The sequence below is a fragment of the Panicum virgatum genome, chromosome 4K (genome assembly GCF_016808335.1).
Source record: "Panicum virgatum strain AP13 chromosome 4K, P.virgatum_v5, whole genome shotgun sequence".
NCBI classification, from domain to species: Eukaryota; Viridiplantae; Streptophyta; class Magnoliopsida; order Poales; family Poaceae; genus Panicum; species Panicum virgatum.
The window spans coordinates 9,818,735-9,845,561 of record NC_053139.1 but is presented as its reverse complement, the minus strand read 5'-3'; the positions used below and the strand labels follow the sequence as shown (position 1 = coordinate 9,845,561).

Below are 26,827 nucleotides of genomic sequence, written 5' to 3'. Positions count from 1 at the left end.
ATCCGCCGTAGCACACGGCACAACTGCCGGACACATTTCCAAAACAACACGCGCCAACCCATCCCAGAATAAACACTAGTTGTGAGACCACACCGTAACTCGCCCAGTACCGTGGGCACGGACTATTCGAATAGGTTTTAACTCTGCAGAGGTGTGCAACTTTACCCACAAGTGGGGTACCACAACACGATCACCTTAATGTCGATGCAGATCCCAACAAAGCCTTTACCCACCTTAGCTAGACCTGACTAGCCACCACGGGATCCACCAAGGGGCCATTGACCTATCTCTGAGGTTTAACCGGGGCCTAAGTCACACAGAACATATCCCTTCTCCTTGGTCACCCGTTGCTCTCAGCTCTCATGATGGCTATCAGACTAACTAGTGGGGTTTATGCTAAGCCATTGCCCATACAACGGTCGAGTGGTTTGCACGAAAGTGGAGTTAGGTGATATGTAACACCAACTCGGTCCTTAGGGGTGACAAGATGGATATCTCCCTTCCTTGCTCTGCCACACAGGCACAAGCACACCAAACGGCAAATCACACAGAAATGCCATCCATCCCGTCTAGACTTATCTTTCGAAAATTCCACTTTTATCCCTTCCCACACACACCTTTTCTTTGTAAAACAAGTTGTATTGAATTTAAGGTCCTAAGCGTAGCGTTCTAGCAGTGATTAACGTCCAAACAAAACACATTCAGACATTAATCTAGGTGGTCAAGGAATGGTTATAACAAATCAAGGGGTGGCTATCCAACCGTGTTTTCAGCAAGCAAAACATATACAATTTTGTAAAACAGGCCAATAGGTTGTATTTGTAAAAACTAGGACAAAAGCATGCATCAAAGGATGGGATTGAACTTGCCGTTTTCGAAGCCTTCGGGGAGGTCCTAGTCGAAGCACTGTCCTTCGGGCTCGGGGGTCGTGGAACTGGTCCTCGTCCGCGGGCTCGCAGTACTGCTCGTCAACGGGCTCTCCTTCGTTCACACCGTGGTCTACGACGCATACAAACAAGCACACAATTAAGAAAAAAAATAAAAATTTTATCGTTGAGCTCAAATCAGAAATATTTAGGATATGGAGTTCGGAGTAATATTTTAGGGTGGTTTCTTAATGGCATGGACAAAATTATGTCATGCGAGGCGTGGTAAAGTTTTAGGTAGATCCGATGTCGTTTGGCGCATTAAATGATAGGTTATGTAAAGGTTTAGGGGTTAAATCAGGGTCCAGGGGCCTATTTGTAATTATATTTAAGAAGGCAAGGGCTTGGTTTGTATTTTAGAACTTTTCTGGGTCAATAAAGAAAAGGTCAGGGGTTTATTTATAAATGTGTTATATGAGAGGAGGGTTCATTTTAGAATATAATAAAGGAAGGGTTTAATTTGCAAAAATGTTAAAGGGTGGAAGGGCTCTTAAGTAATTAGGAGGGAGGGGAGGGGGTTATGGGCAAAATGCCCTGTCTTTTTCCTCCCCCTCGCGCTGGGAAACAGGGGAGGGGCCGTGCGGGATGGCGGCGGCCCGATTCGGGCTCTCTGGGCCACGGCGGCGGCCGGGATCGAGGGGGAAAGGGAGAGGGAGCTGCGGGGGATTGATCCCCTGCCTCACCTCGAGCGGAGGTGGCGTGTGGCGGCCTGGCCACGGTGGCCAGCGGCGGCGGGCGGAGGCGGTTCTGGCGGCGGCGCTAGGGGAGCAGAGGGGGGGCTAGGGCGGCGGTGGTGGCTCGTGGTGGCGAAGGGCGTCGCGGAGGCTCCTTTTATAGGAGAAATGAGGCGGTGGGGGTGGGGTGAGCCGGTGGCGGCCGGCCGGCGGCCATTAATGGCGCCTGGTGCCGCGGCGAGCAGGCAACAGTGGCGAGCACAGGGGGTGGCGTCGTGCGGCGTGCGCGCGCTGGCGTGCAGCAAAGCGCGTGGTGCTGTCGCCGGGCGGCGCGGCGGGTGCACGTGGGCACAGGGCGAGCGGGACCGGGGCGAGGTGCCAGCGGCGGGCGTCGCAGCGTGCGGCGGGGCAGTGATGGCGGGGCGCTGGTTAGGCGGCCGTGTCGTGGCGCGCAGAGGGCAAAGGCGGTACGGGCGCGTGTGCGCGGGCGGCGCCGAGCGGGGCAGCGAGCTCGTGCGCGCAGCAGCGGCGTGCGCGGCGAGGGCAGCAGGGCGCGCGTGTGGGCACGAGCCGCGCGTGGGTCGGCCAAGGCGGGGTACGTGTCCAGGAGGCGAGGCGTGCGGCGGGGTTGGGCCGAGCGCCGTGCGTGCGTGCGCGTGGGCAGGCCGAGCGGGGCGCGCGCAGGGGTGGAGAGCGCGGCCGGGCGGGGCAGGAGGCGGCCGGGGGCTTGCGCGCGGGGAGGAGAGGCGGCTCGCGGGGCAGGTGAGCAGGGGCCGGGGCGCGAGCGGGCGCGTGCGGCCAAGGAGCAGAGAAAGAAGGAAGGAGAAGGGAGAAGGGAAAAGAAAAGTAGAAAAAGGAAAAAGAAAATAGAGAAAAAGAGAAGGAAAAGGGAAGAGAGAGAAAGAGAGAAAGAAAATAGAAAAGGGGAAAAGGGAAGTAAATTGGGAAAAAGGGAAGAGGGTGAAGGGGAGTGAGGGCGCACCGGCGGCGATGGCGGGGTGCGCGGGCCAGGGGAGGCAGCGGTGTGTGCGGCCAGCGATAATCGCGGTCGGATAGAAACGACAAAAGGAATCGGGTGTTGGAGCGGCGAAAGATTCTAGGGAGGGTATTAGGGTTTAGAGATAACCGAGCTCAACGATGAAAAACGATTTTGAAAATATTTAGCGTATGATTTAATTTAGTGAATTTTGGGATGTTACACTAATAGAAAAGGATGGCCGTACAAACTGTTTATAATACATGTGTTGTAAAGATTTCAGCTATGACCAGGTATTACTCCACAGTTCTAGTGATCTCTTCACAATTTAAGTTGGCACTTATATATTTTTAGATTAAAATTGTACCGTATAAGATTAGAGTCTTTCCCTTTAAAGTCTTCTGCAGTGTGCAAGTGAGGCTCAAAAAATATTGGGCCCCACCTTGAAAAATAGGCATCGCGCTACACAGGCTGCAGCGTGCAGGCATCGCTATAGAGCTCGTGTTGGTAATAAATAGAAGATATACTCCCTTGCATGCAGGCTTAGGCCTTATTTTGGTTCCAGGAATTTTTTTTAAGTCTCTGGAACTTTTTAGTATTTAGAAGTCTTAAATAAAAGTTAATTATAAAACTAACTGCAGAATCCTGGGGCTAAATTGCGAGACGAATCTAATGAGGTATATTAGCCTATGATTAGCAGATGTTTACTGTAGCATCACTGTAGCAAATTATGAATTAATTAGGCTCATTAGATTTGTATCGCGAATTAGTACTCAGCTGTCAAAAAATATTTATAAACAGATTTTATTTAATACTATTTTAAAATTCTTTTTGATGTGATAGGAACTTATGAAAAAAATTCTGGAACCAAACAAACAAGACCTTAGTGACGCCTGTCATCTGACGACGACAGACACAAAAGCACGCACAACAATTGTTGTTTAATAATCAAGCACCGGAGCATGAACATGCTTCGCTCCTAATTTTGCAAGCATCACTTCGAATTCGTATACCACAGTGGTAGGAGTAATGTCTAAATTTTCTCTCTTTTAAACATCACTCAAGACACACATTGTGGAGGGCCTAGGACCCGGCTCTTAAATAATCGAAGTCAAATTTTAAGAGCTTTTACTACCCCTAAGTATTACTAGCTGCTATGGTTAATTGACAGAGGCCGGCTGCTTCTAAAAATCATTTTGTTGGGTTACCGCGGTGATCCACAGCAACACACGACGGCGGCACGACCTCCACCCCAGGGGCCAGGGCCACACACCTTCGCGATAACCACCCAGCGCGAGCAAGCCAAAACCACAAACACCAGAAGGGCGCGCGGAGGCACGCAGCTCTACTCAGTCCTCACCCCCTTCAGCCATGGAGGTGGCCGCTCTCTCCCCCACCTCCCGCCCCGCCCCCCTCCTCCCCACCGCGCCCGCCCACCGCCGCCGCCTTCTCCCTCCCCGCTTCGTCTCCGGCCGCCGGCTCCGCCCCTCCCCTCGACACCAAGGTAAACCCCCCTCCTCACGCTCATTGCCTCGTTGGGATGGGAGGCCTGCTCCTGTTCAAATTGTACAACCTGCGGCAACGGTTCTAGAGGCGGTGCGGGTTTCACATGCTGGGGCGTATGTTGCGGGTGCAGGGTTTGGCTGCGTGAGAGATGGCTGGGCACAAAGGCATTCTGCTCGTAAGACCGGGTTCTTCGTAACAAGCAGCTCGTCAGGTTCAATTATTCAGCATGACACCTTTTCAATTTTACTATTAATTGGTAATTTGTCTGGGATTGCTGTTCTGGCTCGACGCCATAATTTCCCCACTGCAATCTGCAGCATCATTAGAACCCGCAACACAGGAAGTGGGCACCGCAGTTCCTGGCGAGTGGAGCGGGGACGCGATACGCCGGCAGTTCCTTGAATTTTATGCTGCCCGCGGCCACAAGATTCTCCCTAGCTCTTCGCTTGTGCCCGATGACCCAACGGTGTTCCTCACCATCGCAGGGATGCTTCAGTTCAAACCTATATTTCTTGGCAAGGTGCATCTTATGACTTGCGTAATGTTCATTTAACTCATCTGAAATATATTTGTGGAATGGACACATAGCATCAAAACAGACTGTTATGATTTATGAATATCTGCTTCTGTAATTTTAATGATCTGAATGTAGTCGGCAGAATGGGAAATGTTTCGCAAGATGGTCAACTGGATGAGCATAAACACAATTTTACCCATAATATGGACATCCTATTTACGGGGTTTTGGATGAGGGGGGCGTGTTTCGGAATTTGTGGGACGAACTAAATCATTGCAATTCAAAAAAGTTCCTTCACTCCCTCCTAGTCCAAAGTCTGTGCCGTTTATAGATGGATGCATGTTTTTATCTGTTGAAAACTTGAAATGTATACATGCTTTATGCGAACAGTATTCCGTGTGAATAAGTAAAAGGTTAAACTTTACAACTGCAAGGATATTTTCTAAGTATTCATTCATGATCATTTATTTAAATTGGTAGAATAATCCAATGCTAATTCTTAGCATGATCCTACATGTTTTTGATAGATTTGTAACAGCAGTAAGATTCTATCTATGACCATATAATCTTGACTATAAGATGAGTAAGATTTTGACAGCCCTGGCTTCAACATAGAACTGTTTCAGCATACTTCATTCCTAAGTTCTTATGTTGCCACTTATAGGAACCTAGGCGTGTTCCATGTGCCACTACCTCCCAGAAGTGTATAAGAACAAATGACATTGAAAATGTGGGACGCACAGCTCGACACCAGACCTTCTTTGAGATGCTTGGGAACTTCAGCTTTGGCGATTACTTCAAGAAGGAAGCAACTGCTTGGGCATGGGAGCTGGCAACTAAGGAGTATGTACAGTTCCTTTATTCTCCATGAATCGTGATCGCCTTATTGGTGAATTATAAGCTGTTCATCTGAAAAGCTTACCATAAGTTTGCATAATACCATAGAGATTCCATTCATACTCATATGTTTCTCGAATCTCAGAGTTGTCCTCATGCATTAGTATTGTCAAGCATCAATTGGTATTAACATGCTCTTCGTTTACCTGGAAAGATAATACTTCCATTTTCACCATCAATGATTGTTTGTATAAAACATGAACTGGTGATCAGTATTGCCGTAGTTCTGTCTGATTTCTGTCAGCGCTAATGATTTGCATGTTGAGCTTTACATTTCTAGTCACCTGAATTTTTTTTACCCATGTCGTTTGTTAATTTGATTTTACAAGTTCTTGAGTGTATCTAGTCCTCATTCTCTTTATTTAGGTATGGTTTACCTGCAGAAAGGCTGTGGATTAGTGTTTTCGAAGATGATGATGAAGCATTCGACATCTGGCACAATGAGGTCGGTTATCTAAAATTTATATACGATTTTTATCACATCTCACTGCCAATTTAAGAGTACAGGAGCCTGTGCACAATTAGAAAGTGAGCTGTGTCTTAACCACATTTCATGATCTACACTCTTATGTAGCTTTTTTATTTTCTTTGACAACTGTAAACTGTAGTAGATGGTAGGCTAGAGATTTACGGTTACGATTCATTGGTCATCTTTAATTGTCAAAGCTCACATATTCTGTTCACAAGAGGCACAGGGGTTATATTTTGTGACCTGTGGGTGATGCGTGTCTTTTAAAGGATATTTGATCCATACTAACAAGGAAGTAGTCTTGCAGTATGAGTGATGGATTCTTTATCTCTTGATTCTACATCTGTTTATTTTATGAAGGTTGGTGTGCCAAAAGAGCATATAAAGAGGATGGGTGCGGAAGATAACTTTTGGACTAGTGGAGCAACTGGACCCTGTGGACCATGCTCTGAAATTTATTACGACTTCTATCCTGAGAGAGGATCATCAGACGCTGTGTGTAAAGATTCTTATGTAATTAATGGTTTAAAAAAATTATAATTTTTCTTGTGTGTAAGAGATTCTCTATAACTGAAATTAGTGATATCCATATAGTTGCCTGCAGGATTTGGGTGATGATAGTCGATTCATTGAATTTTACAATCTCGTCTTTATGCAATACAACAAAAAGGATGATGGATCACTAGAACCATTGAAACAAAAGAATATCGATACAGGAATGGGCCTTGAGCGTATGGCACGAATTCTTCAAAACGTATTTCCTATCATTTTGTTTCTTAGAAAATGATTTGTCATACCTTTTCTCGTAAGTTAGTATGATCTAACACAAAATTTTTGTCTTCTATCATAGGTTCCAAACAACTACGAGACAGACTTGATCTTCCCAATTATAGAAAAGGCAGCTAGCTTGGCGTTGGTGCCCTATGCTAAAGCTGATGAGGCCATGAAGACTAATCTTAAAGTGTGTTATTCAGATGTAGTACTTGCTTTATGACAAATAAGGGGGATACTTCCAACCTTTGATTTCTTCTGTTTTTCCAGATAATCGGCGATCACATGAGAGCAGTTGTTTATCTTATATCAGATGGGGTCCTTCCCTCAAATATTGGGAGAGGATATGTTGTTCGAAGGCTGATAAGAAGAGTAGTTCGGATGGGTAGATTGATAGGGATAAGAGGTGATGGTCATGGAAACCTGGAAGGTGCATTTTTACCTTCACTGGCCGAGGTAGTGATCAGCCTTAGCACTCAGATAGATCCAGATGTCGAATCACGAAGGAAATCTATTATTGGAGAACTTCAAAGGGAAGAGCTACGATTCGTCCAGACCTTGGAAAGAGGTGAAAAGTTATTAGATGAACTTCTAGATGAGGCCTTATTAAGTGCTGGTAATAATGGAAATAAACATTCCCTTTCTGGAAAGGATGTTTTCCTTTTGTATGATACATATGGTTTTCCAGTAGAGATTACAGCTGAAATAGCTGGTGAACGAGGTGTCACTGTTGATATGATGGGATTTAGTATTGAAATGGAAAACCAAAGGAAACAATCTCAGGCTGCTCATAATGTAGTCAAACTTTCTGTAGGAAATGAGATTGAGATAGTCAAGAGCATCCCTGACACTGAATTTCTGGGATATGACTCTCTCTTTGCTACTGCTGTTGTTAAAGGTCTCCTAGTTAACGGAAATCCAGTTAATAAAGTTTCTGAAGGTTCTGAAGTAGAAATATTATTAGATCGAACACCATTCTATGCTGAATCAGGTGGTCAAGTTGGAGATAATGGTTTCTTATATTTGAATGGAGGGGAGGATAGAAAACAAACAACAGTCATAGAAATCAATGACGTCCAAAAATCTCTGGGAAATATATTTGTGCACAAAGGCACAATTAGGCAGGGGTCTGTAGAGGTTGGCAACGAAATTGATGCTTCTGTTGATCCAAAGTTGAGGCGGGGGGCTAAGGTATGACATTCTGGCATTGTATTTACTTTTTTTTGCTTGGCCTTTTTATTTTGTTGCTCATTTTATTTTTTTGGAACTGCATTAGCTAGAGTTCTTATTTTATCACATGGGCTTTAGCGGTCTTTAAACAAGAAACAAATAAATATTTTGTATAGATAGTTACTTTCAGCTCATTCATGCCTTCTGATAGCATTGCATGTAACATTTCGTATTATCTGAAAAATTTTATAGTACTATAGGTTATAACTTTGGCAATAACTTTTGTTTCGTGACTGCTGATAGCTTAGCTTGTAGCACAGTAACATGTCTGGTTATAAGCAAATTTTTGTTACAATTCAGAAGTGAACTCTGTTCTTTTTCTAAAACAAATATTATCATGTCATGATGTTTATATAACTTCGTTCTGCTTCTGGCACTCTGTAGGCACATCATACTGCAACACATTTACTACAATCTGCTCTTAAAAGTGTGGTTGGTTCAGAAACTTCACAGGCTGGTTCCCTTGTGGCGTTTGACCGTCTCCGATTTGACTTCAATTTCCATCGCTCCCTTTCTGAAGAGGAATTAATGAAAATTGAATCACTCGTCAACCAATGGATTGGCAATGCAACACATCTTGAGACAAAAGTCATGGCCTTGCAAGATGCAAAAAATGCTGGTGCAATTGCAATGTTTGGAGAAAAATATGGTGAAGAGGTTGGTATATCTTAAGACAAGATTAATACCCAAGAGATTAGACTATTTCATTAATGTGACTGGAAATATCATGAAAGTTCATCATCTGAATTTAAAGGAGTAATTGATGCCAAAAGAGAGTTATGGTAGAAGCTGTACTGTTAGAGCATCAGTAATGAGTGTTTGCAAATCAGGATCTTGATTATCTTTAAGATGTTTGAGTTTTTAAGAAAGAATAGAAGCAATTGTGATGATGAAACCAATAATATTTTTTTTTTGCTCTGATAGGTCAGAGTTGTAGAGGTCCCTGGGGTCTCATTGGAACTCTGTGGTGGAACTCATGTCAGTAATACCGCTGAGATTCGTGGCTTCAAGATAATCTCAGAACAGGGAATAGCTTCTGGAATCAGAAGGATAGAGGCAGTTGCAGGTGATGCATTTGTTGATTATGTTTGTGCTCGGGACAACTACATGCGCTGCTTGTGTTCATCTCTTAAGGTATGATAGCAGTCATAGATTATAAAATCTTGTTCATTCCCTTTGTTTGTCATGCTTTTGTCGGTCAGTTGGATGGCTGTACTTTTGTTCATCCGATGGTCTTTATCTCCTGCTCAAATGGTTTTTGGATTTGCAATTTCAAATGTGTTGAAACCCATTTGTAATTGAAATCTGCATGCCTCTTACTGCTGATCGTAGCACACGTGTTAACAGATACTGTTTTGTTACAAATTTGCCCAAAAATCACTTTATTTGAGACATCATGTTGGTTACTGACATTGATAGAGTGATTGGAAGTACGTTTCTCCACTTAAATTTCCCAATTGATGTTATAACCGTGTGACTCATATTTCAGGTTAAGGCTGAAGATGTGAATGGCAGAGTAGACACAATTCTTGAGGAGCTAAGAGCAACCAGAAACGAAGTATCATCTCTACGCAGCAAAATTGCAGTGCTCAAAGCAGCATCTCTTGCAAGTAAAGCCACAACCGTTGAACCCCATAATGTCAGGTACTTGCTTTAGTTATCGCCAAATGTATCATCACTCTCACAATATGCACAGTCTCTAAAGGCGCCATATGCTAGCAAAAAAAAGGCACCACCACTCTCAATTCACAAAGTTGGCCAAAGACGATCTGACGTAGAATCTGTTTCCCGCAGGGTCGTGGTCGAGAACATGGGCGACGTGGACGCCGACGGGCTGAAAAGCGCCGCCGAGTATCTCTTAGGCACCCTGCAAGACCCTGCCGCGGTGATCTTGGGATCGAGCCCGGGAGACGGCAAAGTCAGCTTGGTCGCCGCCTTCAGCCCCGCCGTCGTCAAGATGGGGCTGCAGGCGGGCAAGTTGGTGGGCGGCGTCGCGAAGCTCTGCGGCGGAGGCGGCGGGGGTAAACCCAACTTCGCGCAGGCCGGCGGCCGGAAGCCGGAGAAATTGCCGGACGCCCTCGAGAAGGCCCGGGCCGAGATCGCCGCGGCGGTGTCGTCGAGCTCGAGCTGATCCTTCGCTCCATGTCTGGTAGCCGTGTATACGCACAGGGAATTCAAAGGTTTTATGGCTATTTGGCAGCCAGGAGAAACAGTTTTGGTTTTGGATCCTCCCGTCCTGGCAATTGTAGTACGTTTCTGTGCAGTCGATGTTACAGGTTTTGTCAGTTGTAGTGTAACTACTGTAGGCAGCAAGACAAGAGAGGCTGTGTTAAGTTCCCACAAAATTTCCAAACTTTTCATCACATCGAAACATTAAATATAATAAATGACCTATGCATGGAGTACTAAATGTAGGTAAATAAAAAAATTAATTGTATAGTTTTGATGTACGTTGCGAGACGAATCTTTTGAGCCTAGTTAGGTCATAGTAGGACAATATTTATCACAAACAAACGAAAATGCTACAGTGTATTAAAGTGTTTTTTCAGCGCTACAGTGTTTTCAGGGGACTAAACACAGCCAGAGAAGGGGTAAAAACAAAAAATACAAAATCGAATTTTCACACAGCACTTCGTTATCATTGTGGAGCTTTTTGTTAACCGGGGAACCGGAAGCTCTTCCGGAGACCACGAGGGGTAGCTGAGCGTGGCTGTCACCTGTCAGCCCTTTTCAGGGCATTCTTGCCGCCTGCCGGTGCCGGGCATCCAAAACGATAGATTGGCAGTTCGGCACGTGCCGCCTTCCATGATTCCATCGCACGGAGCCACGGACATCCATCCCCCACTTTCAGTGCAGCACCGGGACGCTGGGCCACCTCTGACTAGGCAGCCATCACAGACAGGCGGGACCCGCACAGGGCCATCGGGCCCAACTGCTGGAACGCGAGCCCGAGCCGCATGCCCACCTGCCCAGAACAAGGAGGGCGAAAAGGTTCGAACCGGCCGAGCCGCGACGGCGCGGGGGCGGAGGCGTTTGAAAAGTGGGTGGGAGGGAGCCGCGGCGCCGCCGACGCCGCGGCGGGCGCCAAATTTAGAGCTCCCAAATTTACCCAACGGCCTCGCGTGAATTCTCGCCGCGTGGCCGCCCCCCGCCGCAGATCTACGGGGCGGGGCGCACAGGACAATCCAAAAATTTTACTTCGGGCGGCAGAGGGATTCCTTCCCCTCCCCCGCCCGCGCCGCGTGAGCCGAACCCTCTCCCGCGCTCGCGATGGACGCCGCCGCAGCCGCCGGGCCCTCCTCTTCCGCCGCCCCAGCCGCAGCCGCCAGGCCCTCCTCCGGCGCCGAGCCTTCCGCGGCGGCGGCCGCCCAGCCGGCGCCGGTGGCTCCGCGCATGCAGCTTCTCCAGGCGCCCCTGCTGGGCGCCGGCGGCGCCGGCAGCGGGAGCGGGAGCGGCGACGCGCGAGCGTGCCGCCACCACGCGTACAGCCGCAAGCAGAAGTCACTCGGCCTGCTTTGCTCCAAGTAAGGCTCTCCCAGTCTCCCGTCTCGTCTCTCCGCCTTGTTGTTCGTGTTCCTAGTCCGCGCCGAACACCCCCCCTCGTGGCGCGCGGTGCCCTGACCCAGGATCCCTTCTCGCGGCGGCTTTAGGTTCGTGGCGCTGTACGACCGGGAGGACGTGGAGACGATTGGGCTGGACGACGCGGCCAAGCAGCTCGGCGTCGAGCGCCGCCGGATCTACGACATCGTCAACGTGCTCGAGAGCGTCGGGGTGGGCCGCGATTTTTCCTCCCCAGCTCTAGTTCCCGGGATGTGGCGCGGGTGACGATATCCTGATGTGCTGTCAATTCTTTGGGGCTTGCAGATTCTTGTGCGTAGGGCCAAGAATCGGTACACGTGGCTCGGATTCGGGGGAGTCCCTGCAGCGCTCAAAGAACTCAAGGTCTGGCTATGCCTTTGGGTCCTCCCTTCTCCATTTCTAGCACTGTCAATTTCATCTTAACTCCAAAATATAATCTGATTACACATAATTTAGCCCCCTTTTTTCTCATCGTTCGGTTTGATCAGGAGAGGGCGCTGAGGGAGATGTCCGGATCACCAGTGTTCCCTCCAATGGAGGAGTCATCCACTGCTAATGTTAGATTTCTTCTACTTGATTTGGCTGGCTGTGGCCGTCGTACAAGTTACTTGCTGTTGACATTAGCATTTTCTTTGGGTTTTGTGGTTGCAAAGCTCTCTGTTGATGAAGATGACGAGAAATTGGAGGATGCTGATGAGGACGCCGAGAGCGAGAAGCTCAGCCAGTCTGTTGACAATACGTCTGACAAGCCTGATGCACCGGGCTGCCGCCTTAGATCTGGTATAGCTGCTTAACTGTGTTCCTGCTATACCTGGTGACTTATGTGCTGACTTCAATTTTGACTGCTGTAATTTCAGATCATCGGAAGGAGAAGTCCCTTGGACTGCTCACTCAGAATTTTGTCAAGCTCTTCCTCACCATGGAGGTGAGTGACACTGAATTTTCACCTGTATTGCTGGGGTTATCTTCCTTTGAGGTTGACTCCAATGCGGTTTGCATCTGGGGCAGGTTGAGACGTTCTCACTGGATGAAGCTGCTAGGCTTCTCCTAGGAGAGGGACATGCTGAGAGCAATATGAGAAGTTAGTACATGAATTCCTTTTGTTTTCAATTTTGTGCTTGTAGCTATGCTTTTCCTATTCAAGTAGAACTAAGATTTATCCTAATATCGGTGATGCAGCTAAAGTTCGGCGATTGTATGACATTGCCAATGTACTATCTTCATTGAATCTCATTGAGAAGGTAGGCTCTTGACCGCCTGCCTGTTTCAGTTTTTTTAAAAGATATTTCAGTTGAATGAAATGATTATTCTGCTTATCATTGTTTCTTCCACCGTTTTGTTTCAGACACAGCAAGCTGACACTAGAAAGCCCGCATTCAGGTGGTTGGGCCAGGCAAAGCGAAAGCAAGAGAACAATACCATGATCGCTCTACCCACAGCCAGACCCAATAAAAGGGCATTTGGTACTGATCTTACAAATTTTGACAATAAGTGGGGCCGGTTGGACCCCACAACAGAGGACAAAGCCAAGCTCATGCAGGGTGCTGGCAACATAGTGAAGACTTTTGAGAGGCAGCTGGGGCAAGGGAACAGGAGTGACTTTGTTTATGGGCCCTTCCACCCTGCTGTGGCAAAGAAACAGGAAAGTGATGATCACACCGTTAGGCAGAAGGAGAGGAAGACCATTCAGGACTGGGAAAACCTTGCTGTTTCCTTCCGTCCGCAATATCAAAACCAAGGTGAGCTTAGCATTTCATTTCCATATGACTCGTGTTTAATAATTCTTGTTCGAAGAAACAAAACTGCATTGCCCAAATGCCCTGCAAGCTCTTGTTTTGTTCTCTTTTTCTCGCAATTAACTCGCCAAGCCTTTTCACTTGCTTTATAATCCTATACGTGATATGCTGGTGTCTGATCTTGATTTTTTTTTTGAAGAATCTGGAAAATACATGAGCAACTGTGAAATGTTTACTAATGAAATATTAAAGGCATGCTAAATTCTTTTTAGAGATTCATGCTATTGTTATAATCAATTTTAGCTTCCCACCATTTTTTTTTATTCTTGTTGCTTAACAATGTACTATATAATAAAAACACCATACACGACTTGCCTTCGTAGTTGTGGACTTAACATACCCTGCATTACAATGTCTGGAAACCAACTACCAGTAAAACCATTAATGTTCTTATGTATGTGACCTAAAACTCCATTGATGAAAGAAAAACATTTACATTTACACTTGAAACTTCTTATTATGAAACCATGGTAGATTTTCTTGATGGATTTATGCATTAATGGTTTTGTTTTTATTGACAATCATGTCATAGGTCCCTTTGTGTTGTTTCTGTAAGGGCAGTACAACAACAACAACAACAATATAGCTTTTTTCCCCAAGCAAGTTGGGGTAGACTCGAGATGAAACCCGAAAGAAATAAGTTCAAGGTTCAGGCACATTGATAGCTAGTCTCCAAGCGCTCCTATCCAAAGCTATCTCTTTAGAGATATTCCAATCTTTAAGGTCTCTCTTAACCGACTCATCCCACGTCAGTTTAGCTCTACCTCTACCCCTCTTTACATTATCGACCCGCTCAACAACCCCATTACGCACTGGCGCCTCAGGAGGCCTTCGTTGGACATGTCCAAACCATCTCAGTCGATGCTGGGTAAGTTTCTCCTCAATTGGTGCCACCCCGATCCTATCCCGAATAACTTCGTTCTGGACTCTATCCCTCCTTGTGTGCCCGCAAAACCACCGAAACATCCGCATTTCTGCTACACTCAGTTACTGGACATGTCGTCTTTTTGTAGGCCAACATTCAGCACCGTATAACATCGCCGGACGAATTGCTGTCCTATAGAATTTGACTTTTAGCTTTTGTGACACCCTTTTGTCACAAAGGATGTCAGAAGCTTGCCGCCATTTTAACCAGCCAGCTGAAATTCTATGCCTAACATCTTCATCAATGTCGCCATCCTTTTTTAGCACCGATCCTAAATACCGAAAAGTATCCTTCTGGACCACCACTTGTCCATTTAGACTAACGTCTCCCTCCTCATGCCTAGTCGCGCTGAAATCGCATATTATGTACTCAGTCTTGGTCCTACTAAGTCTGAACCCTTTCGACTCTAACGTGCGTCTCCACAGCTCTAACTTCCTATTAACCCCTGCCATACTCTCGTTAACTAGCACCACATCATTAGCAAAGAGCATACACCAAGGGATCTCACCTTGTATATCCCTTGTGACCTCATTCATCACTAAAGTAAATAAATAAGGGCTCACTGCTGACCCCTGGTGTGGGCCTATGTTAATAGAAAAGTCAGTGGTGTTGCCATCACATGTCCGGACAAACGTCGTCGCATTCTTGTACATATCTTTAATGAGAGTAATGTACCTAGTTGGGACTTTGTGCTTTTCCAAAGCCCACTACATGACATTTCTCGGTACTTTGTCATATGTCTTTTCAAGGTCAATGAAAACCATGTGCAAGTTCTTCTTCTGCTCCCTATATCTTTCCATCAATTGTCGTATTAAGAAAATCGCCTCCATGGTTTACCTTCCAGGCATGAACCCAAATTAGTTTTGGGTCACACTTGTCACTCTTCTTAGGCGATGCTCGATAACCCTCTCCCAAAGCTTCATCGTATGGCTCATTAGCTTAATCACATGGTAGTTAGTACAACTTTGAACATCGCCCTTGTTTTTTAAGATAGGTACTAATATACTTCTCTATTCTTCCAGCATCTTGTTTGACCGAAAAATGAGATTAAAAAACTTAGTTAACCATAATATTGTTCTATCTCCTAGGCATCTCCACACCTCAATGGGGATACCATCAGGGCCCATCGCTTTACCTCCCTTCATCCTCTTCAAAGCCTCCCCGATCTCTACCTCCTGAATTCTCCTCACAAAACATTTGTTGGTATCGTCAAAAGAGTCATCTAACTTGAGGGTAGGGCCCTCACTCTATCCATTAAACAACTTGTCGAAGTATTCTCTCCATCTATCCATGATCTCCTCATCCTTCACTAGCAGTCGATCTGTTCCATCCTTAATGCATTTGATTTGGTTGATGTCCCTTGTCTTTTGCTCGCGGATCCTAGCCATCCTATAAATGTCATTCTCCCCTTCTTTCGTGCCTAACTACTGATACAGGTCATCATACGCCTTACCCTTTGCTACACTCACAGCTCGCTTTGCAACCCTCTTCGCTAATTTATAGCATTCGATGTTGGCTGCACTCTTGCCCATAGTCACAAAGTTCCTGGGTCGACCGGGTCGAGGAACGGGGTCGAGGGTCGTCATTTTATAAAATTATGGTACGAAGGGGTATACATCTATGGAACGATAAATTATTATGTGGGACGCGACCCTGATTCATCGGGGTCAATATCTTCGGGTCGATAAAGATAAAAAATATATATGTGCTACTAATGAAGAAACTAATCTACACAAGCATATAAGAAACATATAAAAGAGTACATTTAGACCATGCTACACGTACTCAGCTCATTGTCTAACAAAAACCACACCAATCCACTGTTCTTAATCTCCTTATTCCAATTAAATCTGCTAGCAATGGGGCAGCGACCCCTTTCAAACCGGGACACGATCTAACCTTGAATGGGACACTGACCCTCTTCGACCCCGACCCTCGAATCGGAACGACGTTCCCGGGTCGAGGGATGAGGCATCGACCCCGAATCCTGTGACTATGCTCTTGCCAAGGTGGAGGCGCTTGAAACACTCATTCTCCTTAATATCCCTTTGCACCTCGTCGTTCCACTACCAGGTGTCTCTCCCCTCCTGTTTGCCTCCTCTACTCACGCTAAACACCTCTGAGGCCACCTTCCGAACACATGTTGTCATCTTTAGCCACATGTCATCTGTGTCTTCTCCTTCTTCCCAAGGCCCCTCACCTCGCATCCTTTCCTTAAACGCTTGTGTCGCTTCCCCTCTAAGCTTCCACCACTTTGTTCCCTCAATCTTGGCACGTTTGTCCCGGTGGACACGTACTCGAAGACGAAAGTCCGCCACCACAAGCTTGTGTTGAGGGACAACACACTCCCCAGGTATCACCTTACAATCTAAGCAATCACGTCTATCCCCCCTCCTAGCAAGGATAAAGTCGATCTGGCTCGAGTGTTGTCCACTACGAAATGTCACAAGATGGGATTCCCTCTTCTTAAACACGGTTTTCGCTATCAACAAGTCGTAGGCTAACGCGAAGTTCAACACATCCTCCCCTTCTTGACTCCTGCTACCATACCCAAAACCCCCGTGCACTCACTCGAACCCTACATTAGTCGCACCCACATGGCCGTTGAGATCTTCTCCTATGAAGAGTTTCTCGCTGGTAGGCACGGTACTAACCATGCTATATAGATCTTCTCAGAACTGCATCTTGGTGCTCTCATTAAGGCCTACCTAAGGGGCATAGGCACCGATCACATTCAAAACCGAATCTCCAACTACCAACCGGATTAGGATAATCCGGTCGCCTTGCCTTCTAACCTCTACGACTCAATCCTTAAGGCTCCTGTCAATCAAAATGCATACACCATTCCTACCCGGAGTTGCTCCCGTGTACCAAAGCTTGAAGCCAGTATCCTCAACCTCCTTCGCCTTCTGCCCCTTCCATTTAGTCTCCTGAACGCATAGAATATTTACACGTCTCCTAATTGCTGCATCAACTAGCTCTCGCAACTTACCCGTTAGGGACCCTACGTTCCAGCTAACTATACGAATCCTAGTTGGCTCGGCTAGCTTCCTTACCCTTCGCACCCGTCGAGGGAAGTGCGAAGACCCTTGCTCATTTTTCACTACACCCGGGCATAGATGTAGCGCGCCATTCAGGTGACGACCCGACCCTTGCTCACTTATCATCGTACCCAGGTCACGATACGACGCGCCCTTGGGGGGATGGCGACCCGGCCCTTGCCCATTTATCACCACACCCGGGTTCCGATGTAGCGCGTCGCTAAGAGGGTTACGCCCCAATGAGTTTCTTGTGGGTTTCAAATCCATTAAAGTGGCTATTTTTTATGCTGGTTTGCCAAAACCTAACACAATCCTCCTCCTTTACCCGGGCTTGGGACCGGCTATGCTGAGACGACTAAGGAGATAGAGTCTTCCAGTCAGCATAGGCGGAGTTTGTTTCTGTAAGGGCAGTCCCAATGGAAAATTAATTCTACTATTGAGAGTTGATATTGTTGAAGAACTGACTGGGTTAAACTTACTTAATTTCTTCCACATTTCTTGTTGCAGCATTGAATGATCTTTTTGGTCATTATGTGGAAGCATGGAAATCATGGTACTTGGATCTTACACGGGAAACATCATCATGAACTAGAATGCTGGCAGGTCTGTTGTAAGCGGATTACAGTAGGCAGATCAACTCAGTTGTTGATGCATGCTTAGGGAACTGATTTGTTTGTAATAAAACGAAGGAAATGTTGGCCTTTGGTTCATTGTATTTACTCAAATGCAAAAAAATGAGGCCATTTTGTCGAAAGGGAAAAGTTCAAATTTTTTTTGACCCACTGTCAATCTGTAGTCAACACTAAAGGTTATCATTTCCACATTTCCTTGTTTCGTTCTATCAAATAGTCTAAAGGAGATGGTTTGGTATGAGGATCAAGCTTCAGCCGGAAAACAGCTTAAGGCTACAATCCAGATGGTTTTTTTTCCCTGCACTTCTCGACCATTCTGAACTTGAACTTCTGACAAGTTTTGTCTGATCTAATGCCGCCTTCTGGGTTTTGTGAGATCCAATGCTTCCTTCTGGGTTCTGTCTGATATAATGCTGGCATTCTGGTTAGAATGAAACGTTACGTCCCTTGAACGAACCTGTGTTTGATCCGCTAACTCTTTGACTGATGAAAGGAGCATAAGCTAGCCATTTGAGGTAGGAACGTATCAAGCACATGGAAGTAATGATGATGCATAGTCAAGCCCGCAGTTTAACAGACTGCATATGGGATGCACATCACATAACATCAGTAGCAGTAACCAAATGAACGTTGGCTGGCAATTTATCACTGAGGCACAGCAAATCCACATGACAGATGAGCATGAACATCAAACAGGGGTGATGCAGCACTCATAAACCATCATACACATAGCAAGCCATCACCAATCACTCATACGGTACTTTTAATAAGAGGTATCCGCTGTCCTCCAATTTATGGATGACATTACATATTGAATGCCTTAAATGGGTACACTCGACAATAGCGACTCCAGCAGCAGCACCCGAGCAAATCGCTTCACTTTGGCTCAGTGAAGAACTTGTTGATGGCCGGCATGATTTCTGGGGTCTTGTCATGCACAAAGCTTCTGAGGCTGTGCATTGCGTAACGCCTCCCCTCCTCATGGTTCTCAAGCACACCAGCTGCCCTCCCTGCCTTGTTTACCCTGTAAATTGAAGCAATTTAATTTTTTTCTCCCTTCAGCAAGCAAGTAAGCCTATTGACTCGGACATCAGGATTGCACTTTGTTACTTAACCAAAAGTTCAAATTATTGATACAAGTGATGCTACTACAACATCAAAGTACTTTGTTCTTAGTATCATACGAGTTAACACCATATATATAACAGGGGAAGCAGTTCAGTATGCATTACACACTGACAAGTTGTTACAACTAAGAACCAAGATTGCAAACAGTAAACATGAACAATAGTGAAATGAGATTATTATACATGCAAACAGGGGCGCATGCACGTTATTGACAGTCACACAATCAGTCTCTGAACAAGTAGAAACGACATGCATATCATCTCATGCTTTTTCTCAAAATAAATCATCACCACCACACAGGTACACCTCTGTAGCCTGTAGGTATGTAGACAGGGGCGGAGGGCCCGTTATGGCCCAGTATGGCGAGCGCCATACCTAAGCCCAGGCCCAAAAAAAAATTTTCTCCCCCCGCTGCGTTCCGCCGCCCGCCCGCCCCACAGCCGCCTCTGCGCCGCGGCCGGACCCCTACGCCTCCGCGCCCCGGGGTCTCCATTCCCGTCGTCGACCTCTCCCTCCCCGCGCCCCTCGCCGCCGCCGAGGCCGCCTGCAGCTGGGGCTTCTTCCACCTGGTCAACCACCACCGGGCCCTCTGCGTCCCCGAGGAGCACCCCGCGCGGGCGCACGCCGCCGTGCGCGCCTTCAACGAGCTCCCCGCCGCTGAGCGCGCCGCGCCATGCCCGGCGGGGTCTCCTACTCCTCCAACGTCGACCTGTTTCGGGCCCCCGCCGCGAGCTGGCGCGACACCATCCAGATAGCGTTCGGGCCCGAGAGGCCCGACCCGGCGGCCGGCGCGCATCCCAGCCGTCTGCCGCGACGAGGCCATCGAGTGGGATGCGCACGCCACCGCCGTGGGGCGCGCCCTGCTGGGGCTCCTCTCCGAGGGGCTTGGGCTCGGGCCCACGAGGCTGGAGGAGGCTTCGTGCCTCGAGGGTAAGGTCAGGGACTGCCACTACTACCCGGTGTGCCCCGAGCCCGAGCGCACCATGGGCCTCGTCTCGCACACAGACCCCGGCGTGCTCACCGTCCTCGCGCAGGATTGTGCGGGTGGCCTGCAGGTGAAGCAAAGTAGCAAACCGATGACGACGAGACGAGCTACTGGGTGGATGTGAAGCCTGTGCCCGGTGCGCTTGTAATCAACGTTGGGGACCTCTTGCAGGTACAATCAGATTGTTGTTACTTTGAAAGTAGCCAATTAATCCAACTGCAACCCGTATGATCAGAATCAAGTCATATCTGAAGTATCTGAATTCGGTCCTCTGCCAATTCAGTTCAATCTGTACCATTAACTCTTTGTCTCTTTGTGGGCTCTAAGTACTTCAAATAAGTTCACTTCACATCACTCAAAAACTCCAATGTTCTAAATACTTCAGTTCTTGTACTGCTTTTAAGCATTCAAACAGCAAAAGTACACCATTGCTGGTTACACTTACGTCTTGGCCAAATCATGGAAGTAAAATAGTTGTTACAGCCTTGCCTGTTGGATTGTTGGAACATATTGCTCCATAGTATGCAACTCTAGTATTACTTGGCCTGTTTAAATACTTGATATTTCGATTTCTGACAGAAACCATGTATAGAAATGCTGGTTAGCTTCCAAGCAAAAACTCAGAACATGTTTGGTATTATGGTGAGAGTATATAATAAAGCTCTAGACATTGGTCTTTGATTTGACCACAACTCCACAACTATGCATAGGTAACTCAGTGTCTGTCATGCTGGCATGAGTTATACAAATATACCAATTCACACATCGCAATCCACCATTTAGTGTGGTAAAGCTTTGTGGACCAGCTTTAGTTAGGATGGCATCATCTTATCTAACTACTCTTTTTCATCAGATCATGTCTAATAATAAGTACAAGATGCCAAAGTATCCTAGACGCAACTAATAAATTTATCGGTATAACTCTATACTCTAATTGTATATCTCGTATTATATTTAATATTTTTACTCTAATGTTTCACTACTAATTGATATTTTCTCATTTTTTCACAGCTTATTTTGGTCCAATTGTTGATTTGATGAGTACTCTACATATTTTTCTTTATTTAAGGTACTTCTGAACGATGTTCTTGTTATGAACTTTTATTTCCGTATAATATATGACTATAGTCTATAAATACACCGCCACACCTAAATTTTTGGTAGTCCTCCGCCACTGTATGTAGACACCATGACTCCTACGGAAAGACTAGTAGTTTTCAACCCTTTGCCAACCCCCCTCAACCGAGAAAACTACGGCCACAAATATTCCACCTGATGGATACAAGCACAGCAACCATAGCCTGGCAAGTCAACCCCAAGCCATGGGCCCAAGTCCAAACAAGTAAGAAACGACGGTACTGACTACTGAACTTCGAACTACACACAGACCACTCCATGAGCGCAAAGAAATCCAGCAGATCTATCCTGCTACAGTCCTACAGCACGCACAGCACATCTCTTGCAAGGATCAAACGGGTCAAGGAGTTAAAGAGTCCAGATCCGGACCTGACTTCCGGGTTCCCGGTGATGTTCCGGAAGAGCTGAAATCCGCAGATGCCGACGGCCACGCCCATCGCCGCGAACAGCGGGTACACCTGCGCGGCAGCAACGCCCCATGAGAGAGAGAGAGAGAGAGAGAGAGAGAGAGAGAGAGAGAGAGAGAGAGAGACGAAGCGACCGAGGAAAGCTCACCTCGGGTCGGACCCAGCGGCTGGCCATCGGAGTCGGGGGGCGGCTCTTCGGACTACGAGGCGACCGCGACGGCGGCGAAGGATGGGGAAAGTGGAGAGGCGACGGCGGAGGAGGGGGAGTGGGTGTAGTGGGTGGGGCGGTTTTATCGGCGTGTGGTCGCTTGGAGCTTCTGGTCGGAAATGACGCTCCTACCCTCCACTTTTCTTTGGCCGTGTTTGGTTTAGATGATGAAATTTTTTTTCAAAAAATAAGAATGCGTGCATGAAGTACTAAACGAAATTTATTTGCGAAACTTTTTCATAGATGAGTGTAACTTTTCGAGATGAATCTAATAAGTCAAGTTTCATCATGATTAGCTACAGTGATGCTACAGTAATCGCACCTAATAATCCCCTAATCGTACAGTCAAAACCCTCATTAACTACAGTAGTATTACAGTACCATAGTTTTGGAGTTGATTCGGTAATTAGACTTCATTTAGTATCTCTAATTAGTGATCAAAGCTGTTAAAAGTTTTTATGAAATTTTTTTCACCCTCTAACCAAACATGGCCCTTCCTGTTGCCCACTGTTTGTTTCAGTACACAAGAATTATTTGCCTTATCTTTTTAGGAGAGTATACCCAGGAAGCTACCATATGCCGATAGAGTTATTTCCAAGAAATAAATACATGTAGACTGCCAAGTGCTAGACGTAGTATTTGAACATGGTTTCGTCTACGTATTATACATTGGAAGAGTGAGTGGCACTTCGAGCAACAATTATTGCGTAAAAGCAAAACACTTGCTAGAAATTTTATAGATAATGCAGACGTCTGCATATGAAACTCCGCGAGCTAAGATAATAGTGTCATCTCTCACGAATTTGCTCGGTTTCTTGATTTTTATTATGTTTTGTCTTCTATTTTTTGTTACAAAATAGGCTTCCCTTGTTGTCTCCTATTCTTTTTACAGCTCCTTAAGGCTTCAGATTAGCTTTAGAGGGATAGCATGATTATTGATTAATAAGGCTTTACAAGATTGGTTGAAAGTTGTTATGAAATAGAATGACCGTACGGCACAATAGTAACGCTATTGTAAAATTGAAGTTTTAACAAACTGGCTGGTGGCCGCTTTTAGTTGAAATAAAAAGAAGGAACAAACTCTTCTTTTTTTTTGAAGTAACAGAAGGAACAAACTCGCCGCTCAGATTTTACCTAGAGGCCAAGATTCTTAGCTGTAAAAGCCGAACGGCGCAAAAGACGACAAGCCACAAATGCTTAAAGCGCAAACACGGGCTTGAGATTCAGACCCGAAAAATGATTGGTACACCACGAAGCTATGGTAGAACTTATCCGAACCCTCCATCTCATGATGGATCGTGCGATCTGTTGTACAATGTGAGTGTATAAGAGATATTTAAAATTTTTTTGTACCGTATACCATCTGCCATGCTCAGATTGATGTGATATAAAATTGCTTTTCACACCAGACTGAGCTGACATAAACACCCTGCATTTTTAGTGGAGAGAGCCTGACACCCCACTACACTTCAATATTTTATCTTTCCCAAGTGCTTCGGCCTGTAGCATTAGTACTACTTGTACCCTCTGATACACAGCTAGTACATGTGTATATTTGAGGAGTACATATGTGTATATTTGAGAAGTAAAACTTATTGTCATGATCATTTTAGTCGCAAGAAAGTAATCAGACTGTACCACCACGTCCACATGAATGCTAGAAAAATTAAATGTACAATAGTGTATCGTGAGCTCCTGTGGAAAAAAAAACACCTCAAGCTATTTACATTCACTATAAATTTGTACAAAGAACTAAAGAAAAACAACTCAAGCATGTGAGGAGAATCGAGCACATGATGATGTGGATTAGTATCGCCTAGCTCGGTGACCAGTTCCTCCCAGTCTCTGGCAGGCAACTGTGCAAGCTTAGCGATGATCATCCCCTAGCTAATCTCGATCGGGGAACAGTTTAGATATGTGTGTGAAGAACATGATTATAGAGCTTCAGCACCTGGATTGCCGCCGCGGTACCACCTCGTCATGCATTGCCTTCACCTCCACGGCCAGGCTCTCTCCGCGCGCGTGCGCCGCCGCTGCGGAATTCCGAAATTCCTGGATGTACGCGATGGCGTCGCTGACCAGGGACACCTTGTCCATCTTAGAGATCTTGAGGACCACTGCACGCAGGGCGTAGACCAGCTGATTCAGCTTCTCCCGCCGCTGCCGCTCCGCCTTTATTCCATCTGTTATTTATAAATATGTGAAACTGTTTTCTCAAGCATGTGAAAATATTTCAAGCAACATAGAATTCAACAGTTAATATTCGGTTTAGACCTTCTGGAAGAAACTGAACCGACTCAAACCCCATATGAGAAGCGCTCTGATCCTATCAACAAGGTCACAGAATCAATCCAGTCTATCCTCCTAACCAATCTGTCCTATCTTTCATATTTAAGGTCGAATTGGGCAATCCTCCTATTCTGAATTGTTCCTGATCTTGCTAGATGTGTGAGTAGTTTCTTGTTGATCAATTTAATATATTTTCTCATTCTTTATTTGCCAGTAATCATTTGAATTTTATGATTTATATGAGAGTATTTAATATTGCAATCAATGAAGCGGCTTCATATGTATATGCCAATGCTCATCTTGTTACATGCCCTAAGAAAAATATATTTCGTTTCATTCCACATTTTGGCAGTGACATCTGTTTTCATTCTATGACTAGCTGTTGACTATGCTGTCAGTGTTCTTGCAGTTGTCAGAAGATATGTGGGATAAAGCTTTGGTAAGCCTAATCTAGATGCCAACAACCCGATTCATTTCTCATTTTATTTAAAAATTAATTCATTTGGATATTGTATTCAGGAACTAAGGGACATCACAGCGACTGAGGGAGCAAAGGGAAAGCCTTTACTGCCCCTCCTTGCCGCCCCTATTGGAATTCAATATGGTCTATGTATTATTTTAACATATATGAAATTGCTTGCAAATAGAAATGAAAGGTTGAATGCTTAATTTTGTTGGTGTGGGTTGAATTTTAGTGCACACATTTCATCTTGAAAAAATAAAGATTGCTGCCCAGTTCCATTATAAGAATGCTACAGTATTACCATTGGTCCACTGATTTTATAAGAATGCTATGAACATTAATTAGAATCATTTGATGTGGCAGTCAGGTAGTGGCGGCGCACCAGACTGCCGACGGCCCCAAAACCAAGCAACATTAGACGACGATCACAAGCTTAGCCACTGCAGCGTCAGCAGTCCATTTGTGTAATTTTTTCAAAATAAGGCCTTATTGATTCTAATTATTTTTCTGGTTCATTTGCAACTCTTTGATTGGATAAAAACAAGCTCCTCAGAATTGGAAAATGTGAGCAAGGCCCTTGTATATCACTATTCAATAACGTTGTACACAGATTCTGAATATTAACTTTAATTGTATCATATTTATTTTCGATATACATCGTGGTACATTTTTCAATAAACATCTTGGTACCATACATAAACAACACCCTAACACACTATTGATCTGAAAAACATCAATCCAACACTGCATTTATTTTGATATACACAGTTATACCACACAGTACCACATATTCATAGGTAGCAAAGAGTTTAAGCTCGGTTAAAATCCACTTAAATACAACAGACATAATGCATATACATGCCACATAAAACACCCAAAATTTTATGTGTTTTATGTGTCAGGATGTAGCATATTAACATCAATAAAAACACAAATATAAATTCTTCCCTGTGCATCACAAATTGTTCCAAAACCACTCTAATTTACATTCTGTTGCTTAAGAATATTCTGCAAAATAATTCCAATCGAAAGCAAAACAAAGGGCGAAACAATTTCCACCAAAAATATCTCGCGGTTTCAAACTTCTAATGATCAGCGACAAGCACGATTTGGGATTTTAAAAAAATCAAACCATGCATTCCGCAAGAACACGAATTCATCGGGTACAGTTCATGGTGGTGGTTGACGCTGGAAATGAGATTAAAAAAATGGTTCGATGGAGTAATAAATTGATCACAAACCCCTGACACACGAACAAAGAAAAATTGGTGAAAAACCCCCCACGAGAAGCAGCAGCGGATTATGAGCATTTCAAACGAGTAGTGATTCGAAACAATGGAATCGGAGAGAACCCAGGCCACATTGCCGCGGAAAAGTACGGACGGAGCCGGCACGGCACCTGCGTCGTCGGAGGTGGCCGCGACAGCGTTGAGGAGCCGCCGCTTCCTGCTGGCCCCCACGGGGGGCGCGGTGTGGCCGTGGCACGCCAGCAGGTTGTCCAGGAAGCCTGGGTTCCCGATGGCGCCCGCGGCGCTCCATGTCTAGCAGCTGCACGCGGACCTCCGCTGCTAGCGCCAGCACCTCCCGGTCTCGACGAAGCCTCTCGAGCTTGATCTCGGGGCCGCCGCTCCCGCTCGTGCCGGTCGCGCCCGATGACGTCGCGGATCCACCCGCGACGCTGCGCCGGCGGCGGATGTTGGCGAGGAGGTGGCGTTGGCAGGGGTGGAAGTCGGCGTGCGCGAACTCCCGGGTGCCGAAGCACTTAGCAGGAGCCTCACCGGTGAGTGCGTCCGCGATGCGCGTCCAGGCGAGTGGCCGCGCGCGCATGCACGCGGAGCGCACCGCGCCGCTCAGCGCGGACTCCACGGAAGCCGACGAGACGGACACGGACTCCAAGGAACTCGCCGGCGGCGTAGCACGTGCATCCGCATCGACTTTCAACTCACCTCCACGCCGCTAGGCTGTTCGCCCACCGCGCCGCTGCACTGCAACGCCGGACCGCTCGCCCCGCTGCACTGGGGTACACGAGGAGGGCCTAAGGCCGACGCGACATTGGACTTCTTGAAGATGCCGCAGAGCACAAAGATGACGAGGGGGCGGCGGCCTCGTCAAGCAGCAACACGCCCTCGAGCGGGTCGGGCACTCCCTCCAGGCTAACGCCGCTAGCTCGCTGCCGCGGTCGCCCTCGGCGGCGGCAGCGTTCTCTTCTGCTCGCGCTGGGCTCGGCAGCAGAGACGGCACTCGTCGTCGTCCGGGCCCGCTGGCCACCCG

General features: G+C 46.4%; 3 protein-coding genes and 1 pseudogene across 12 annotated transcripts; 3 read left to right on the top strand and 1 right to left on the bottom strand.

Moving 5' to 3' along the window:
* Positions 1-3,930: 3,930 nt before the first annotated feature.
* LOC120702996 (alanine--tRNA ligase, chloroplastic/mitochondrial-like) lies at positions 3,931-10,360 on the top strand. 3 transcript variants are annotated; one of them, XM_039986997.1, is made up of 13 exons: positions 3,931-4,080; positions 4,213-4,293; positions 4,400-4,602; positions 5,264-5,442; positions 5,863-5,941; positions 6,326-6,478; positions 6,570-6,719; positions 6,816-6,926; positions 7,007-7,927; positions 8,351-8,623; positions 8,891-9,100; positions 9,456-9,610; positions 9,761-10,360. In XM_039986997.1, the coding sequence occupies exons 1-13, from the start codon at positions 3,948-3,950 to the stop codon at positions 10,095-10,097; spliced, it is 2,985 nt and encodes a 994-aa protein (XP_039842931.1). In that variant the 5' UTR covers positions 3,931-3,947; the 3' UTR covers positions 10,098-10,360. The 3 variants fall into 3 exon arrangements, with proteins under 3 accessions (XP_039842931.1, XP_039842932.1, XP_039842933.1); XM_039986998.1 differs by having other exon boundaries at positions 3,934-4,080; positions 6,326-6,460; positions 9,761-10,329; XM_039986999.1 differs by lacking the exons at positions 3,931-4,080; positions 4,213-4,293; positions 4,400-4,602 and having other exon boundaries at positions 5,267-5,442; positions 5,880-5,941.
* Positions 10,361-11,087: 727 nt separating this feature from the next.
* LOC120702997 (E2F transcription factor-like E2FE) lies at positions 11,088-25,151 on the top strand. Of its 8 annotated transcripts, none has more exons than XM_039987004.1 (11): positions 11,088-11,490; positions 11,593-11,737; positions 11,831-11,908; positions 12,034-12,102; positions 12,199-12,325; positions 12,403-12,470; positions 12,554-12,626; positions 12,725-12,786; positions 12,891-13,284; positions 24,473-24,532; positions 24,920-25,151. In XM_039987004.1, exons 1-10 carry the CDS (start codon positions 11,237-11,239, stop codon positions 24,523-24,525), a joined length of 1,323 nt encoding a protein of 440 aa, XP_039842938.1. In that variant the 5' UTR covers positions 11,088-11,236; the 3' UTR covers positions 24,526-24,532; positions 24,920-25,151. The 8 variants fall into 8 exon arrangements, with proteins under 8 accessions (XP_039842938.1, XP_039842937.1, XP_039842939.1 ...); XM_039987003.1 differs by having other exon boundaries at positions 24,613-25,151; XM_039987007.1 differs by having other exon boundaries at positions 11,089-11,490; positions 24,503-24,532.
* LOC120703001 lies at positions 18,536-21,926 on the bottom strand. The gene is made up of 3 exons (XM_039987008.1): positions 21,745-21,926; positions 21,559-21,647; positions 18,536-18,963 (listed from the first exon to the last, which is right to left on the bottom strand). The coding sequence occupies exons 1-3, from the start codon at positions 21,769-21,771 to the stop codon at positions 18,816-18,818; spliced, it is 264 nt and encodes an 87-aa protein (XP_039842942.1). The 5' UTR covers positions 21,772-21,926; the 3' UTR covers positions 18,536-18,815.
* LOC120703000 lies at positions 18,986-21,190 on the top strand (annotated as a pseudogene).
* Positions 25,152-26,827: the final 1,676 nt, after the last annotated feature.

Bases quoted from the DNA above. Each gene is read 5' to 3' on its own strand.
- LOC120703001 (XM_039987008.1), bottom strand. From the start codon at position 21,771: ATGGCCAGCCGCTGGGTCCGACCCGAG. The intron at 21,648-21,744 runs GTGAGCTTTCCT...GCTGCCGCGCAG, and splicing joins GCCGCTGGGTCCGACCCGAG to GTGTACCCGCTGTTCGCGGC. The intron at 18,964-21,558 runs GTCCGGATCTGG...TTCAATTTACAG, and splicing joins ACCGGGAACCCGGAAGTCAG to GGTAAACAAGGCAGGGAGGG.
- LOC120702996 (XM_039986997.1), top strand. From the start codon at position 3,948: ATGGAGGTGGCCGCTCTCTCCCCCACCTCCCGCCCCGCCCCCCTCCTC. The intron at 4,294-4,399 runs GTTCAATTATTC...TGCAATCTGCAG, and splicing joins CGTAACAAGCAGCTCGTCAG to CATCATTAGAACCCGCAACA. The intron at 7,928-8,350 runs GTATGACATTCT...GGCACTCTGTAG, and splicing joins AGTTGAGGCGGGGGGCTAAG to GCACATCATACTGCAACACA.
- LOC120702997 (XM_039987000.1), top strand. From the start codon at position 11,237: ATGGACGCCGCCGCAGCCGCCGGGCCCTCCTCTTCCGCCGCCCCAGCC. The intron at 11,491-11,592 runs GTAAGGCTCTCC...GCCCTGACCCAG, and splicing joins CTCGGCCTGCTTTGCTCCAA to GATCCCTTCTCGCGGCGGCT. The intron at 12,471-12,553 runs GTGAGTGACACT...CATCTGGGGCAG, and splicing joins AGCTCTTCCTCACCATGGAG to GTTGAGACGTTCTCACTGGA.